The sequence below is a fragment of the Neolamprologus brichardi genome, chromosome 17 (assembly GCF_056152115.1).
Source record: "Neolamprologus brichardi isolate AB-2024 chromosome 17, ASM5615211v1, whole genome shotgun sequence".
Classification (NCBI taxonomy): Eukaryota; Metazoa; Chordata; class Actinopteri; order Cichliformes; family Cichlidae; genus Neolamprologus; species Neolamprologus brichardi.
The window spans coordinates 35,222,314-35,239,432 of NC_142120.1; the positions used below are offsets into that span (position 1 = coordinate 35,222,314).

General features: G+C 41.8%; 1 protein-coding gene across 3 annotated transcripts in view; it reads right to left on the reverse strand.

Annotated features, from left to right (window-relative positions):
• nav3 (neuron navigator 3) overlaps positions 1-17,119 on the reverse strand; it is a 330,018-nt gene that overhangs the window by 136,775 nt on the left and 176,124 nt on the right. For all 3 annotated transcript variants that reach the window (XM_087830961.1, XM_087830960.1, XM_087830959.1), the window contains exons 3-4: positions 7,724-7,841; positions 3,977-4,029 (exon numbers count right to left, since the gene is read on the reverse strand). In XM_087830961.1, the coding sequence (XP_087687087.1) occupies positions 3,977-4,029; positions 7,724-7,841 (171 nt within the window). The remainder of the gene's footprint in view (positions 1-3,976; positions 4,030-7,723; positions 7,842-17,119) is intronic.

Sequence of the window (17,119 nt, forward strand, 5' to 3'; positions counted from 1 at the left end):
AAAACCCAGTTGTTACAATCTCTCATTATCTTTGCTGGGTACTGTAGTGGCTGCAGATGTTCCTTCTGAGGCTGGACACAGTAGCCCGCTGGATACAGTAGTGGATGGTATGGTCAGGTAGCCTAGCACTACTCTGTATTAACTAACATATTAACGAACAAGAAAACTGTTTTCCATTCCTGGAAGCATTTGTTTTACACTACAGATGTGGCCACAGTAGACGTCTGATATAATTTGCTTTTGCTTCACCTGCAAGTGACAATAAGGAATCTGTATGCATTATTAAAATGATTAAGTCCAGGATCAAAGCATCTAAAAGAGGATATAAGAGACATGAGAATAAGTGTAACTGTAACTTCAAGCGTATTATTTAAAAAGTTAAGCTTAACTGTGCTTCAGCGGTGCTATTTCCATCTCCATTTCAGTGTTATGCATGAGATAAATGCAGGCTTTTGTTATGCACTGTATTAGTAAGGCGATCAAAGGTCAGACTCTTTAACATATTGTTCTTAATGAGAGCAAATTAGACCAGGCGAAGAGAACTTGAAAAGAGTTTCTAATAATTCATACTTCCACTGTTCCCACAAGCCCACGAGCAGTCAAAGGTAACACCCTTTAGTCTTGTAATTATAAGGGCCAAGAACTCAGGGGCGATGGAAAGGGACTTCCACAGTGTGCTGGCTAGCTAAGTGTGAGAGGTCAACACGAAATGCAAAGATTATGAAATCTATACTCAATGGAATATACTTTCAATTTTACCCTTCACTTGTATGATAAAGCACGCTTGCATGAAATAACATGAGAAGGGGCAAAATGACTGGACTGACTGTTTGTAGAAGATAACTATGAAACGCACACTTTACACAATTCACTTCAAAGAACAAATAAATATCAACAACATTTTTTGTTTGTAACAAAACAAAAAACTGCCGGAAGTGACTGGATTTCGACTGACCTTTGGCCCTTTTGTATTGTGAACAAGGATTTAGAGGGGAAAAAGAGCGCATTATGTATGTAGATTAGCAGACGAGCTTGCAGATGCTGATGTCGTGCTGCTTTCTGTTCATCATCTTCCAGCAGCTGCTCAGTTGGCCTCGCTCCACTCGACAGAGCGCCAGCGACCTACCAGTTAGAGAAACAGGCTTGTGACTCCAGGATCACCGCCTAAAGTCCCAAATGAGGGGGAAAAGCTGTGCAGAGGAAGTAAATCAGACTCATCTGTCCCTCCACTGACAGCTGCTGCTACTGTCATGTCTCTGGCCAAGGCGTTTAAGCTCCAGGTGTAAGGTGGCCAGTGGCAGATTTCCAAAATTCACAGCTCATGTCATAAATACACAGCCAAGAGTGAGAAAAAAATAGCTCGATATGGGAAAAATTGTCAGTGAGTAACTTAAGTTTCAAATTAATGTTAGTGGTCGAGCTCGTAGGATAGGCAACCCAAACAACATTGTTTTGCTCTCGGAAAGCCACCATATGTTCAAGTGTTATCACGTTTATCTCTTAGGGTAACACAGTTCATTTGGTGAAGCCAAGGCAAAAGCAGTTTGCGAACTGGGATCATGTTCATTAGGGGTGGGGGAAAAAATCAATACTGTGTAGTATGGTGATATTTTGTTTGCTAATAATGTATCGATACAGGGACAGCAGAAATCGATATTTTGTTACAAAAAAGGTTTTTGTGCTCTGACTTCAGAGCATGTTGATCCTTTTTCTGAGCAAGAATCCTGACATTCCTTCACTGTCCAAATGTGTTTAACTTGTTTTTTGGCAGCAATAAACATGACAGTTTACTTATTTTAATTTAAGACATGTTTTATTTTAATTAAGTTTAAAACTTTTTTATTTAATGTAAAATTATATTTTGTTTTAATTTACTTTCAAATTCTTCAGTTGCTGAAGGGGCTGCATAGTTTTCATAAACTGCATAGTTCAGAATAGCTATAATTGTACCAGATGGTTGATTCAGTTAAGTTGGACTAGACTGTAATACAAACCGTTCAGTTTGTCAACAATCAAACTGAAATGAGAGAAAGACTGAGTGTGAGACTTTGATATTAGAGAAAATGAATATTGATAAAGTTTACCTTTATGTGCAGAATCTGAATATCGCAAAATATTTTAAAAAATTGCAATAATATCGTATCGTGAGTTAAGTATTGTGATAATATCGTATCGTGGGATGTATGGTGATTCCCACCTCTAATGTTCATACAGACAAAACATGAAGCAGCCAATGGGCAAACCTGGACTTGATCACTGCTACATGAACACACACATTAGACTGTGACTTTTCTTTATTTTTCATAAAGTTTTGATGAAGTAAGAACTGATTATGAGCGTTGTTTCACAATACTTTATGAGCCTTTTACAATCTGAAACGGGAACTGAAAATTTAACTGTACATGAAAAAGACAAAATCATGGTAGCTGCATCCACCTGACCATGAAGGTTAGCGTGAACTTAACAGACTCCTGTTTCACTTTACACACATTGGTGCTTAGAGTGCTTTGTGCTTAACACGTAATTTAAATTTAAGACTAGCATGATTTCACATATCCTAATTAGCAAGCTGCTATTTTACAGTATCTGCCATTGTAAAAGCCTTCAAACACTGCTAGTTGGCTGCATCGTTGTGGAGTTGTTTGTATGTGCGTGACAGATATTTCCTTCCCTTCTCACTCACTCTATAGGCAACTGTGCTTCCTCAAACTTCTTTTTCCCAAGCTGGCCAGACCCTCTGCAGCCAGAGCAGGTGGTGGATCAATGGGCTTAGTAAGCGACTGGGACAAAGAGCAAACTGCACGAACACACACAAACACCCGGAGCGAACGCTGGCGTATCAAACCACATACTTGCATTGCTGCAGAAGCTTGCCCTTAGTGACCAGTGCAAGAGTCTGGATTCAGCTGTTTCCAGGCAGGACTAGAATCATTTTATGTGACAAGAAAAATACATTTGCACGAGTTTATTTTTGCAGGTTTTAACACAGTGAGCTCTCACACACATTAAGGGTCTGCAAGGTCTTGATGACCCTAACGTTTTCTTCCTTCCTGGTTTTTTCACAGTCTGCTTTCACCACAGCTGGACTCACCAGGGAACAGCTGAAAACTGCTGTGTGAAACAAGTCGTAGAAATATGTTTCGGTTCATTCCGGTAATGGGATGCTTTTGGGAAGAAACAGTGATTTTATCAAATAAATGTTCTCGCCTCGTGTGGAAGTCCATCTGTTAAAATTGACCCATATGAGAAAATAGCACAAAGACACACTGTGGTGCACCTATGACAAAGGTTGACACACAGAGGACACACGCCGTTGGGACCAAACACACTCGTCGCCCCCAGTGTTTTATTAAGAAAGCAAGCCAGAGCAGTTAAAACTGCTTTAGTCACTTTTAATGGCAGGAGGGCAGATGCCAAGGGCAAACCAACACTGCATAAACACTTAGTCAACTCTGGTTAAAGTGAGGGGTAATTATCTCACAGTGACGAAAATCAGCGGTTATGCAGCCCGTCATCTCATTAACAGAGGGGAAACACGACACCGCCAACACCACTCAGCCGCAGAGCAGCCAGAAATACAGATTTTTCAAAATGGCAAAGAAGTCCAAGATGAAACTGTTTTTGGTCGGTTTGCGGTTAAAGTGGTCATCACCATCTTTCTGACTAGTAAAAACAATTAAGAGTCATGAGGGGCTCTGATCATATATGACTCTTATTTTACTGCTAGAAATCTGCTAGAATGCTAGAAGTGAGACTTTGCATACCAACAGCAAAGCTTATTATAAAGGGAACTAGTACTACTGCTAACTAGTCAATCTGCATTTAAAAATCAGCACAAAACCAACAGATTGCAAACTCAAACAAAGTGTGAGTACAGCATCTCCTAAATGCTGCCAAATCTGTCTTACCAGATAAACACTCTTCTCATGCAACAGTGCTTTAAAACAATATAAGAGTTAGGCTAAAATGCACTCACCATTTGCGACTGGCTCCTGGGGCTGCTATTGATATCCTCCACCTTCTCATTCGCTGCATGAGAAAGGAAATGAAGACATGAGATTTTTACAGTAGACCCATACTGAAATTTAACATCCTGACATCCAGGGACTTTTGAGTTCAAGGTAAAAAAACACAGCAGGAAAACTCTGAGATTAGCGCCGGAGAGTGCATGAGTGAGTGTGTGAGCGCACACGCGTGAGTTAAGGTGCAGATCAACTCCGGAGAGGTCTGGGAAGCAAAGCTACCTAATTCGTCAGCTGCCGCCAGAGAGTTACTGACAGGCCAGCTTGGCCTCATTGTCTGCAGGAGGGGTAAAGTTTCAATCTGTGTGTGTGTGTGTGTGTGTGGGAGAAAGGGAGAGAGAGAGACGCTGGTGTGAATGTGAGAATAAGGAAGTGAGACAGGAGAAGATTTAGTGAGACAGACTGCAGAAAGGAAGAAACTAAGCACATAGACAAGAAAGTGTGTGCGCATGTGTGTGTTTAAAAGAAAGGAGAGAGAGTCCCACACAAAGTTTTGCCAAACTGATGAAGATGGAGAAAAAAGGAGAGCAAGCTATGACAGATGCCAGAAGAAGAAAAAGACTGTGTGAGAGAAAAGTGTCTGAAAGACGCTAATACTTTATTATATAAGAGCCACTGCTGGGTAACTTACTTGAAAAATGTGATGAATTACTCATTATTACTGTGTGGTTTCAGGCAGTTTAGCCAGTTGTGAGTTTGGGAGGAATTTACTACCAGCAGCTAGCATGGCAGCAGGGACTGCATTTGGCTGCTGAAGTCCTGCCCTGTGTTCAGGGTCGAACCGAATCCAGGCTTATAAGCAGCTCATTCAACACTACGTGTGTTACTGCGTCCAAAATAATGCATAAGCTGAACAACGTCAGGATGGCACTGTTTGTCAGCGTCTTTGATAGATGATCCTTTTAAAATGTCCTGACACGTGTGTGAAAACAGCTTGGTTACTTGGTTAGTCAAAGCTGAGGTGGTGGTATGTTTTTAGTGCTCTTTGTCTGTCTGTCAGCAAGATTATGCAAACACCACAAAGCCAGATGTCAAGAAACCTGGTGCAATGATGCTCCTGTTCCGTATTAGGATTATTGGAGGTGGATTTTCAAATAATCTGGTTGCAAAATTAAATACCATAAGCCAAAGAAGCCATGCCAGCATCTTCAGCTTGCTTCCTTAATTTATTGCCCTCATTGAAGTTCAAATGGTTGTCTAAAGGGATGAAATGCATGGGAATCACATTAAATCCCAATATTTCAGAGATCATTGCCACTAATTTAGAAATTCTATTAGATAAAATCAAAAGTTAATTTGGATAATCAGAGCAGGATACAACTCACACTGTGGGGAAGGTAAACACAGTAAAGATGATTATGGCCCCACAGATCAATTATACAACTGGCATGGATCCATTCTGTATTCTGCAGCAGTTGTTATTTGGATATAATAATACGATCAAACAGTTTCTTTGGAGTGGAGGAAACTCTGGACAAAATTAGCACGTCTATCACTGCCACACATGTGTAGGATCCTACAGCACGTCATCGAAATGGCAGAGCTGGCCAAACACTGGACTGGGAAAAAGAGAACTTCCTTCTCCCTTTACTCCTTTATAAGTATAAACTCAAGCTATGAAGCAGGAGAAAACCTAATTTTATGACAATGTGAACAAATATAATGTATAAAAATGTAGAATCTCTCCTCTATATGGTTTAATACCAAAATAAGAATTGGTATAAACAGACTATTTGTGGGGCTCAGTGGTTAAAAATTGTGTCAAAACTGATGGTTTCTTCAAAGAAGGTGATTTTATTTTATTTATTACACTCAAGGAAAAACAGAATCTGGTGGGATCTGGTAATTTTTGGAAACACCAACAAATAAGGGATTATATAAGAAGAAATATCCAGCTGCATCGAGGAACTATCCCAATGCTGTGTCATTTACAACTTCCAACAATACACCACAAAGCATCCTCATGGTATGAAAGGTGCCCCTGGACAAACAGGAACATCAGCAGTCTCAGGATAACCTGGGGGGAAAAATCCCTTCAAGTTCCATGATGAGTCATCGGAGAACATTATTTCCAAAAGCCAGAAATTTGCCAGGGAAGAGGCGAATTTATGTAATACAAAATAGTTGATATTACTATCCTCCTTCCCTTACATAAAATGGGTTTGATTAAGATGGTTTATGCTGGAAATGAAGGACTGAAAGAGGCACTTATGTGCATGCATTTTGGGAATGCTGCAAAGTATTTCCTTTTTGGAGAAGATGTTTGGGATTGTATGGACCACCAATGTCAGCAAGGCTCTGGGCGCCTTACTGCAGCTGAATAGGTTTGTTGTGAGAGCATTAATGGTGTGTTTTGTAACTTGTGCCAAGACTCTTTAAGATTTGGAAATAATCTCAAACTCACTGAACAGATGGACACCTCTGCTTTTGAGAAGCTTTTGTAGAGTTAATTGTAAAGGTAAGATGTTAAAAAAGCAACTGGACTGTTTTTATGATTCGTTATCCAAAGACAGAGGAGAAGAATAATTTGATGTGTCTGATCCACATGCTCACTCCATGTCTTTGTCTGACTTTTTCTTGTGTCTTCTTTTGTATTTTGACATTTAATTAAAAGAAAAAATCTAAATTTAAAAAATAAGAAACCTGGTGCAAAGGTGGAAAACAGGCAAAGGAGGAACCCCTTTAATGTTAGATTGGGATCACCTTTTATTCAAACTACTGGAAGGATTTTGGTCTTAGTGGAGGAGGTTTACTCTGAGTCTTCATAACAATTGTATTTTAACCTCTTAAGCCCCAACGCCCCCTGATACGGGGGCAAAAAGCAGGAGATCAGGTAGGCTTGGGGCTTAAGAGGTTAACTGAAATTAAAGTTGGTACAAAACCAAATAGAAACAGTCAGTTGACCTGATCCACCCAATTTATCCAATCATCCCAAAATTTAGAGGAGGTCTATTTATTTGTGTCAGGAAATGGTTTGCCTCCCACTGCAACAAGCAAACATCACTGGCCAGTCTTCAGTCAATCCTTCTCTGTGTAATTTCTGCTGAGACTGCAAAAATCATGACCGACATCAGCAGCTGCAGTTTTATTCCATCTTTTTAATCCTAATCTCTCACACATGTTACACAGTAAGGTGTCGTCAAATGAAAGCAGGAACAGAAGTAGAAAAAACAGAGTGAGGGAATCAAGGATGGAGAGAAGCAACAAACCAGAGAGACATGAGGCACGAAAAAAGAGAGAGAAGTAAAGACTCTCTGTACTCCAATGGGAGACACATGCCTCTGCACCCATGGGTGAGTTATAGATCTGTGCTCTTACAGTTTGCCCAGCACCCAAAACAAGAAAGAGCTGCTGTGATTTGGCCCAAATTTCAGACGGAGAAACGGCTTCGCTCCAACTCACCACAACAAAGCTCAAATACTGTGTCTGTGTGTTTGTGTGAGTGAGTGGGTGGTCGATTCATCCACCAAACAGAGCAAACTATAGACACACACACACTCTGTTGGTAATACATGGCCTTCATCCAGCTGTACTTCATTAATATTCTTTTTTAAATATTGAAAGTTAGACTCAAAGCAAGACTGTACACTGTTAGTATGAGAGACGTCAGTGTTTCTGTCTCTACTTTATCTTTTTAACTGTGATCTGCATAAAAGTGGATTAAGTTAAAACACTGAAAGAGAACACACACAGATGCTCACCTATGATCTGGATGATCTGTGCCAGCAGGACTCCATCGGTGACATCCTGGCTCAGGTCCTTGATGAGACGCGAACAGCCAGACTTGGCCAGGTAGTGATTGGCCCAGTCTGTGTAGATCTGTAACCACAGAACAAACACTCTGTCACTTTGTGTGTGTGTGTGTGTTGTTTTAGACCCATTAGTTATACCACACAGCATCCCAACAAATCATAACATTAGTTATGGGGCGGGATGTCGAAAAGCTAAGAAAGACTGCACACTGAATGGCAGAAAGGAAGGGATGCTGAGTTTTGTGGCTTTGCTCTAACGGCTACTTGAACCTTGCTGACTTTGATAGCCTTCAATCACAAAGCCAGTGCTGAGATCCCCTCCCCGCCATCCATCCTATAACAGCGTTCTGCTCTGCTCCTCACACTTTACAAGAGAAGTGGTAAATGCCTGCCAGGGAATAATGTTCAAACACTCCGATTCCTTGCACATCTTTGCTGTTCAGGCACAAATATTTCATCAAGTTTTGACATTCGGGCCCAGACACAAACACACAAACACACACTTCATCCTTAATACTAGTTCTCTATCTGATGCTGGCATTTGATTTTAAAATGACAGACTGCACAACTACTCTGTGTTTCTATACAGAATATTTACCGAACACCCAGAAAACTAGAACACTGCTAAACAAATTTGAAACAGAACAGATTTGAAAAGTAAAACACAGATCCAGATGTTTGCAGGAACAGGTGAATTCACTTCCTAACTGAATCTTTCAAACCTGGAAGGGCAGCAAGTCATACAATCCTTTGCATTGTCGCCTAAAACTCTTAACAGAATCTTTATCTTTCATTAAAGCCCATAAGCTGACTAATAAGTGAAGCTTTGTCTGTTGAGATGCAGATAAGTCTTGACAGCTGTTGCACATTCACCAGGCTCCAGAGATGAAAGATGTGAATCACATTTGGCCTCCAAGTGCTTGGCCCCATGCACTATACAGAAGAATCAGAGGCTATGCAGGGCAAAGGATTTCCCTCTAGCTTGCAAACTTTACCCTTCAATCTTCAAGATTTCCTTCCAGACTCCTCGGACTAAGAGTCAGGCAGCAGTACCAGCTCTTCCCACTGTGAGGTGGGTGCATTTGATGCAGATTTTAATAGACAGCCATAGATGAAGTCTTTCGTCCTAAAAGGCTCGAATGGAGATTCAGCAGCAGCCCTTATAAAGACACCAACTGCTACAGCGCTGCTTGTTAAAGCTGTTCTTGTAATCCCAGATGAAGAAAAAAATCCAACACAGACCTAAACAGCATGAATGACTCTGTGAAGGGAAAATCCCCTCAAAAATGTAAGATCATCCACAAGAGTAGGAATCTACAACTTAAAAAAGGATCTGATTCTCTTGAGTTGAACTTTGAGATTTAATCATGAATAAAAAGTCTACATGAAGCCACACAGCAGCTCAAATTTGAGACATTTCCTAAGAAATTTCCATTAAAAGCCAACCATTTCCCATGTTGAAGTAATCCTCAGATCCCCTCATTTACCTCACACGCTGCTCCCAATTAAAAGCATTTCTCCCCCGCTCTTTCCTTTTTCTTGGAAGCGGGAAGTTTGCTCCTTTAAAGTTGCCGCCTCTCATACGTTTGTATCTGTTGTGGTTTCCTTCAGCAACTTTGTCCATGATGAGAAGTCGTAAAGTGTAACCCCGGAAAAATGAGAGCCGTCATCGGGGAAACACCCGTTTCAATATGAACGCTGTAAAACAGACCTGGTCGCAAAAAAGAGGCGCACGCTCGCAAATGAGGAGACTTACGTAGACGCACCGAAAAACACGCTGTAAATGCAAACCGCGTCCCATCAGGGGGCGAGTAAACAGGAAAGAGAGACGGGGTGGGGGCGGCGAAGTGTGTGAAAAACAGGAATAAAGAGTGTGTGGCGGCTACAATTACAGCAGGCTGCAGGACATTTCAATAAGGCTTTCGCAAAATCTGCTCAACTGCTAAGGTCATCGAGTCGACACAAGCTCAAAGCTGAAGACCAAAGATGAAGGAACGGGGTTTGATTTGTGTCATATTTAGCAGCCACCGTCTTCTGTTCCTGTTGCCTTTTAAGGAAAGAGATGTTTAAGGCCTCTGCGGGGGAATGCAACCAGACACACTCACGTGAGCATTGGTCAAGTTTCCATAAGACACACTTGGGTAGACAATTCAAAAAAAAAAAAATCAAGAAAAAAATGGGAAATTATTCACTTCTACTCATTGAACTGGTTATTAGAAGTCAGTTTGTCAAATTAAACAGCTGGTGGCAATAATTCTCCAGTTAGATGCCATTGGACCATTGCAGAAGAAGAAGGCATAACCAGAGAGTCAAGATGCAAGTTTCATCTATTAATCTAACTAGGGATGCACTGATACCGATACTGGTATCGGGTATCGGGGCCGATACTGTAAAATGTGTGTGTACTCATACTCGTAAAAGTTAACCAATACCATGAACCGCTACCAACTTATTTCATTAATCAGAGGGTGGCATGTCATTTCTGTTGTAGTTTTTTAGATTGGCCACTAGGGGGACATCCCGCGCTAAACAGGCACAGGGTTAGACGAGTGAGACTGGCGGCTCCAGATAAAAAAGAGAAACTGGAGGCTGCTGTAGCTAGGCTAAACAAAATGTCAGCAGTGTGGAACAGCCAACTTTAACTCAGGTTTTGGAAAAGCGAAGAAAATTTATTTTTTTTTTTTTTGTGGTCATTTTTATTAAGATTTTATTTTTTATCGGCAGAGAATAAAATAAAACTTGTCTGCATTTGTGTGTGGTAGAAGTATCGGTTTTTGTACTCTGTATCGGCAAGTACTCAGATCCAAGTATCGGTATCGTATCGGTTTGAAAAAATTGGTATCGTTGCATCCCTAAATCTAACAGAGGTCAGACTCTCTCAGGCAGCACTCTTTGGTAGAGCAGTGTTAAGGTTAAATGCTTCATATGAATCAGAATTAGTCTGCTTTCAGTGTACTGACACCTCAGGGAAGCCCAAAGAACTTTTCTTTTTGCAAATATAAAACAGGTGGATGAACTTGGAGGGGGTAATCCCTTGAGGAAGGTGTGATACTCAGCAGATTCAATAAATTGGGTGAAATTAAGGCTAAAATAGCCAGCTGCTTCTGCATCTGCTGCAGCTCCTTGAGGGGTATGACTCTAATATAAACAACATCTTCAGTGGTGTGCATTACCAACATGTTTACTTTCTGAATTTTAAACTTTGTTTGCCATGATGTGGCAGTTTATCCTGCAGACTGATAACTGTAATGTTTCACTGAATGAGATTCCAAGAATGCTCGACAGACCAAACGAGGCAGATGAAATATCAAACCAGGGACCAAGGCGACGCTGTTAAAACAACTTGAATGAACATGCAAACTATTTCTGAATTGACTGAAATGGCTTCCAAACACAAACTAAACAGGTTAGTTTATGCATTTTGTGTGGGTTGGGGGAATTTTGCAAAAACTTGTACAAACAGATCGACTTGTGCGACAGTTTTAGTAAAACTTTACCACAAACTTTACCTTGCTTTTACTTTATTGCATAGGTGGATTAAGATATTCACTTTTCCTGTGAGTTGTACAATGTAAGCAAGTTTGTGACAGCTTACTCAAAAATGCTGAGTCACCTCGAATGTTTGTCTTGTACTAACCACCCCACTTTTGAACAGTGTTTGCTTAAAGATTCACATTCAAACTAAAATATGTTGGGAAAGCATACACCACCACACTGGAAAACCCACTTTGCTTTTGTCCACAATGCCATCAATCTATGAAACTATATGACACACGGAGACTGTAGGAAAAACCGTCTTATGTTGTTCCAGATCTGTGTCTGGGCATTTTGGGATACCTGCAGTCAGCTGATCGGCTTCAAAGAGGGGGAAAAATAAACTTCAGTAGAGCTCAGACACAGCATGGCAAACATGAAGAGAGACAAAAAGAAATAAAGACTCCGTTTCTCACTCCAACTTCAGTTAGAAAGAAAAAGGTAAGAATGAAACAAGCCGATGTTTGGAAATCTAACTCCAGTCCTGACTCCAACATTGACCTGGGAGCTCTCCTCACCTGTCCATCTTACTATCTCGTCTTACTATCTCTTCTCTGCTCTCTGAGTGTCTGACAAAGCGCACATATCAAAGAAACATTTCTCAAGAAGCTTGCCTCCTGTCTCTGCGTTAGCACCGGCTCACTGATCCACTCCCATCGCGACTCCTCAGCGACACTCAGATTTGAGTCTGTCAGCCTCCTGTACTCGTTAACCCCTCCTCGCTGAGTCCCAATTGCTTTGGGAAGCAGCAGCTGGCACTACGACAGAGGCAAAACATCAGCAGTAACGCCACCTTCAGTGGTGCTGACTGAGACTACTGACATCACACACTGACATACATGCATGCATACAATACAATTTCCAAATGCCCCAGCTTCTCATATGCAAGTAAAAACACACAATGATCCCCCCTCCTCCTGGCCACCCTCCTTCCTCTTTCTCTCTTTCGGCAGCCAGCATCAATCAGCAGAAGTCCAGTGTCTCTGGTGATCTTATCCTTATTGGTACCACATGAAGTAGCTCTCGCCTCTATTTCTCCACCTGCTCTGCAGACCTCTCCTGTCCCCAGGCTTCCCAAATACTACTAACAAGCAGCTCTTACCCCCGGAGCAGACAAACTGCCTTCAACAGTCCTGATCACAATGCAGTGACTACAGCTACGCAGGTACTATTGGCAGAGTCTGCAGTGGCGCTGCTCGGCCTCCGGGGGGAGCCAGGTAAAAAGAGAAAGATGAGATGCAGGAATGAGGGACAAATGGGGAAGAGAGGAAGTTCACCTATAAAGTACTCACTGTATCCATTAATGTACTTCTGCTGAATGACTGTTAATGTATGGCCTCTTTAATCAGGGCATCATTCCAAAGCTGTGTAATAAATTAAGAGCTTAATTGCATTCAAGGAGTTGGAGCAGATACGCAGTCACTCGGAGGACATTTAGCTGTGTAATGCCGTTTGAAATATGCAAGCCAGGAGAGAGACGTCTCTTCTGTGGCTGCACTGGCTCAGAAACCAACTTGGCACCAGTGCCGCTCCCGCATGGGTCCTAAATGTAATTAAACACAACATGAAGCCGCATTAAGTAAACGAGCAGTGAGCCAATAGAATCAATGGTTCTGCCACCATTCTCTACTTCATCTACGTCTGGTTCATGACAAACCAAGGGCTGCTCTTATCAGACAGAAGCAACACTGGTTAAAAAAAAGATATCCACAAAAGCTCTAGCTCAACAGAAAATCTTTACTGGTTGTACTGTTCAGCTGACAGGTGATCTCTGATAGGATCCAAATAAGTAGAATTTGACAATTTCTTCTCCTGAATGTGCGAAAGAATAATTTCAGCAGCAGAGTCAGCAGGTTGGCACTGTGCTGGTAATACCTGGCTGCAAATTCTCTATAAAGGTAAGCACTTCAGCACATGAATGTTAAAGCAGAGCTCGAGTATCAAATCCTGCACAGACGTCTTTCTTCGCAGAGAATGTCAGACAATCCAATAAAGTAACAGTAAACATATTCAAGTAGAGTGAGGCATCGCAAAGTAGTGCTGAAGAAAGTTCAGTAAATGACCGATTTTAAATTTGAAAGCAGTGTGCTACAGAGAGCCAGCTAAGGAAGAGTGGAGGGTCATCATTTCTGACTGTAGAGTTTGAGTGGGTTGAACTTTTCTAAGCCGTTGCTCTTTAAACAGCAAATTCTGGAGGAAGCAAAAGCGTCAATCTGTTTCTGTAGGCTCAGTAAAAACAATGACTTGCATAACGCTCGACATTCTGACGTTCTGCTGAAGACGACTTCCAAACCAAAGAGAGCCGTGACATTTCAGGGCAATAACTTTTGGAATGGGAGCAACTGACAATCTGCAGCTGCATTATCAAAGCAGCTGGAAGCCATTTCTACCATGAAAACCTTCCTGGTGTTTCCAGGGATAAGTGACTCACAAAATGTTACCTCACATCTTCATTATCTTGTTCTGGCATAGCAGAGAGGGAGAGAGACCTCCTTCAAGCCCACCTAATCTAGAGGTAATAAGAGCAGGCGGCCATCCAGCAGGTTTTACTCCAATCTTGCAAAAACCCAAGTGGGGGGAGTTTACAAATCATAGACTCAAAGTTTCTTTGCGGCCAGCCTGGCGCTAGAGATGAGGGATCAAAAATAAGAACTTTATTTACAGGATGTATAATTCTGCAGAAAAATACAGGATTGGACCTAAAATCTGGAGGCCATGAACGGGATGAGTGGGAAGCACCTCTGTTGTTATGCCAGCTGTCAATCACAGCCAAGCCTGGATATGTTGGGGCTGAGAGAACAGTCGAGTTCAATTTACAAGAATGGTGAATCAGAGTTACCCGGGGACAAAACACACGAGATAAAAATTAAAGAATAAACGAGAACAACAGTTTATACAAGCCTAAAAGAAAAGGAAGAAGAGGCTAATTAAGTCAATGCTCCCTAATTCTCTGCTCTTGGGCTCTTAAATAAAAGTATTACTCAACATTTCCTGTGAATTTATTCAGTGTGCATCACTGTTTGCTCGGCTTTATCTTTTCCAAGGAAAACTGATTAAACCTGTGTCTGTTTCAACGTCTTGCTGCAAATCCGCCCAGCTGGATCCATTTATACCACTCAAATTTATTGAGCATCTCCATGGCAGACAATGGACATGCAGTATAGCACCAGAGTAGAATGTGAGTGTGAGCACATTTTATACATTTTCTAAGCGATTCTAAACGAGTCAAAGCAGTAATTTGTAACCTTCAGGCTAGTGCTGACCACATGACATCACTGCAATCAGCCGATAACACTAAAGAAGCACATGCTGCTAAAACCTGAAACATTCAGTCATCACTTTCTCGTGCCACAATCTGCCAAGCCACTTTGTCATTTCAGGGGAAACCCTGAGCAGAAAATGACATAATTGCACGGCTGGGAGAGGTTTGGACACACAATCCACGCTGCATGTGCTTGTGCGCGTCAGTCGGCGCTGATCTCCTGTAGTTCAGCAGGACTGAAGGCCAAAGAGCAAGGAGAGGAAGACGGAGAGCGAGAGAGGGATGCTGGCCAGACAAAAAGGAAAAGAAGTGGCAGCTCCAAAACAGCCTCGAGACAGATGAGCACAAACACAGTTTAGAGACAGACAGCGGCAGGCAGACCGTATTCAGACAGAGATGAGTTTGTTGGCCAATTTGATAAACTGTCTGTGGTTATAAGCACCAATTACAGACAATCATTTGCCAAAGCAGCAAAATTTTAAGGTAGCACAGAGGGGAACTATTACATCTTGCTTTCCATCACTCTGCGCCAGGAAAAAGGCTCAAATATCTCTTATCATTCTGTTTTACAAAGCCAGCCTGGCACAAAAAGGATACAACTAAATGTTACGCTAACTATAAAACACCAAGTATAATATAACTCTGGGGCTGTGACTACGAGCATCAGCACTTAAGAATCCATTTTCTGCTCAACTTTAACCTTCGCCGGCGGTGAGATTCTCTATACGAAGCACGCTATCACTGCATCAACTCAGCAGCTAAATTATGTTTATAAGACAGAACCCCATGACCGCCGTTTGAGAAAGTCATTTTTATCCAACCTCCAAACAAACTCTCGGCCAGAAGCTGTGACACCAAACAAGGAGCCAGAGGAGAAGATTTGCATCATCGTCAGGTCTAACAGATCGTTGAAACTGCACAGCTATAAAACAGAAAGGTGAGGTGCTGAAAACACAATTCAAGCAGAAAGAAAAAAAAAGAAAGAACGAAAAGCTGTCATTATTCATATATTCCTATAATAGTTGAGGGTCAAGATCAAATATTAAATTAGAGGAATATTTACAATGCGACGTTCAGATTCAGGCATGAGTAAGTGTGTGTCTTTCTTCCTATACTCTCTGAATAAAGGCACTTCATATATTTTATTATATGCATAAACTTTAGTCATATATTTTGGGTTTTTTGAATCATTTTATTTTACCACTGTTATTTAATGTCCTTCGCTCTACAGTAGGTTTTATTACTGGGATTAAAAGACAATTACTACAAATCCCACAAACACTAAATCGCAGCTGTGCGCTCAAAGAATCATCTCTTCCTCCAAAGTACATGTTGACTGCAACAGATGCCGGCGAGGTCACACGCGCACAGTGCACGCTCACGTGGACGCAAACAGTACAATACTTTACCGTGAAACCGCAGCAAGTGAGGCAGCGTCTGGCCTGCCGGCTCTGTGGCCTGTGATGCAGACGCTGCCACCACTGTGCCGGTGAAAGACACGCATAGTGTCAGTCGCACATAGTTACACAAATATATGAGCTCTCCGTGCCTCGCCCGTATTCTGTGCTTTACAAAAGAACCCACCCTAAAACAACAGCACAACAAATGAATAAGTAAATGTTGAGCTCTTACAGTCAGCAGGTATTTGTGTGATATGTAAACATCATGTGGGGTCTTAATTAGCCACTCAGCTCACCAGATGAGCTCCTTCGACAGGCCCAGATAGCTATACACCTCACCATAGTGATAACAACCTTAATTTGGGGCTTGCGTTGAATGCCTTTCCTGTTTAGAGGCCTTAACAAGTGGCCTGGGGCTTCCGGCTGTCACCCAACTATTCCAGGATGCCACAGGGCTCTATAATCATTCGTTCTGACCTCTGCAAGCTCCGCCCAGTCAAAAACACACAAATAAATCAGAAGAAACAAACAGGCTACCGTGTCATTAGCTATCCCTGTTGTAGCACAAAGCGCTGCTAGAAATATACGGACACAAACAGCTTCTTATCATGATGACAATCCGCCACGACCCCGTCAAATCAGAGGGTTTGAATTATTCCCTAAACCGATTCCAACAAAAACCAAATCATGAGGACGTGATCTGTGTGAGTCATCGCTGGCCTGCTCCGATTCGTCACACTTCCTCACTTTTCATCAAATCAAGATGAGTCAGCTGAGTTTGACTGGCTGTGGTTGGTCGACAGCATCAAATGGGCTCCGGTACGGCACAAGTTGGAAATACTTTCACCGACAACAACTGTTGCTTTTGCCATCATAAACTGTTTGTGAAGAAATGAGAATTACTTGCAATTAAACGTTTTATCAAATGCACATGGGGAAAAAAACGCAGACATAAGTCACTTGTGAGACGGGATTGCTACGATTTGCAGATCTTTACCAGCATACGGCAGAAATGCTGCACCAGCTGCTAAAATCTTGAGCAGGTATCAGCCCCACTGGACGTTTCTGGCCTTTATTGTTTGCGTACAAAGCCCATTTATTAGCCAATTTACATGCTGTATACAACACATGCCTGTTTGGTTTCAGTCG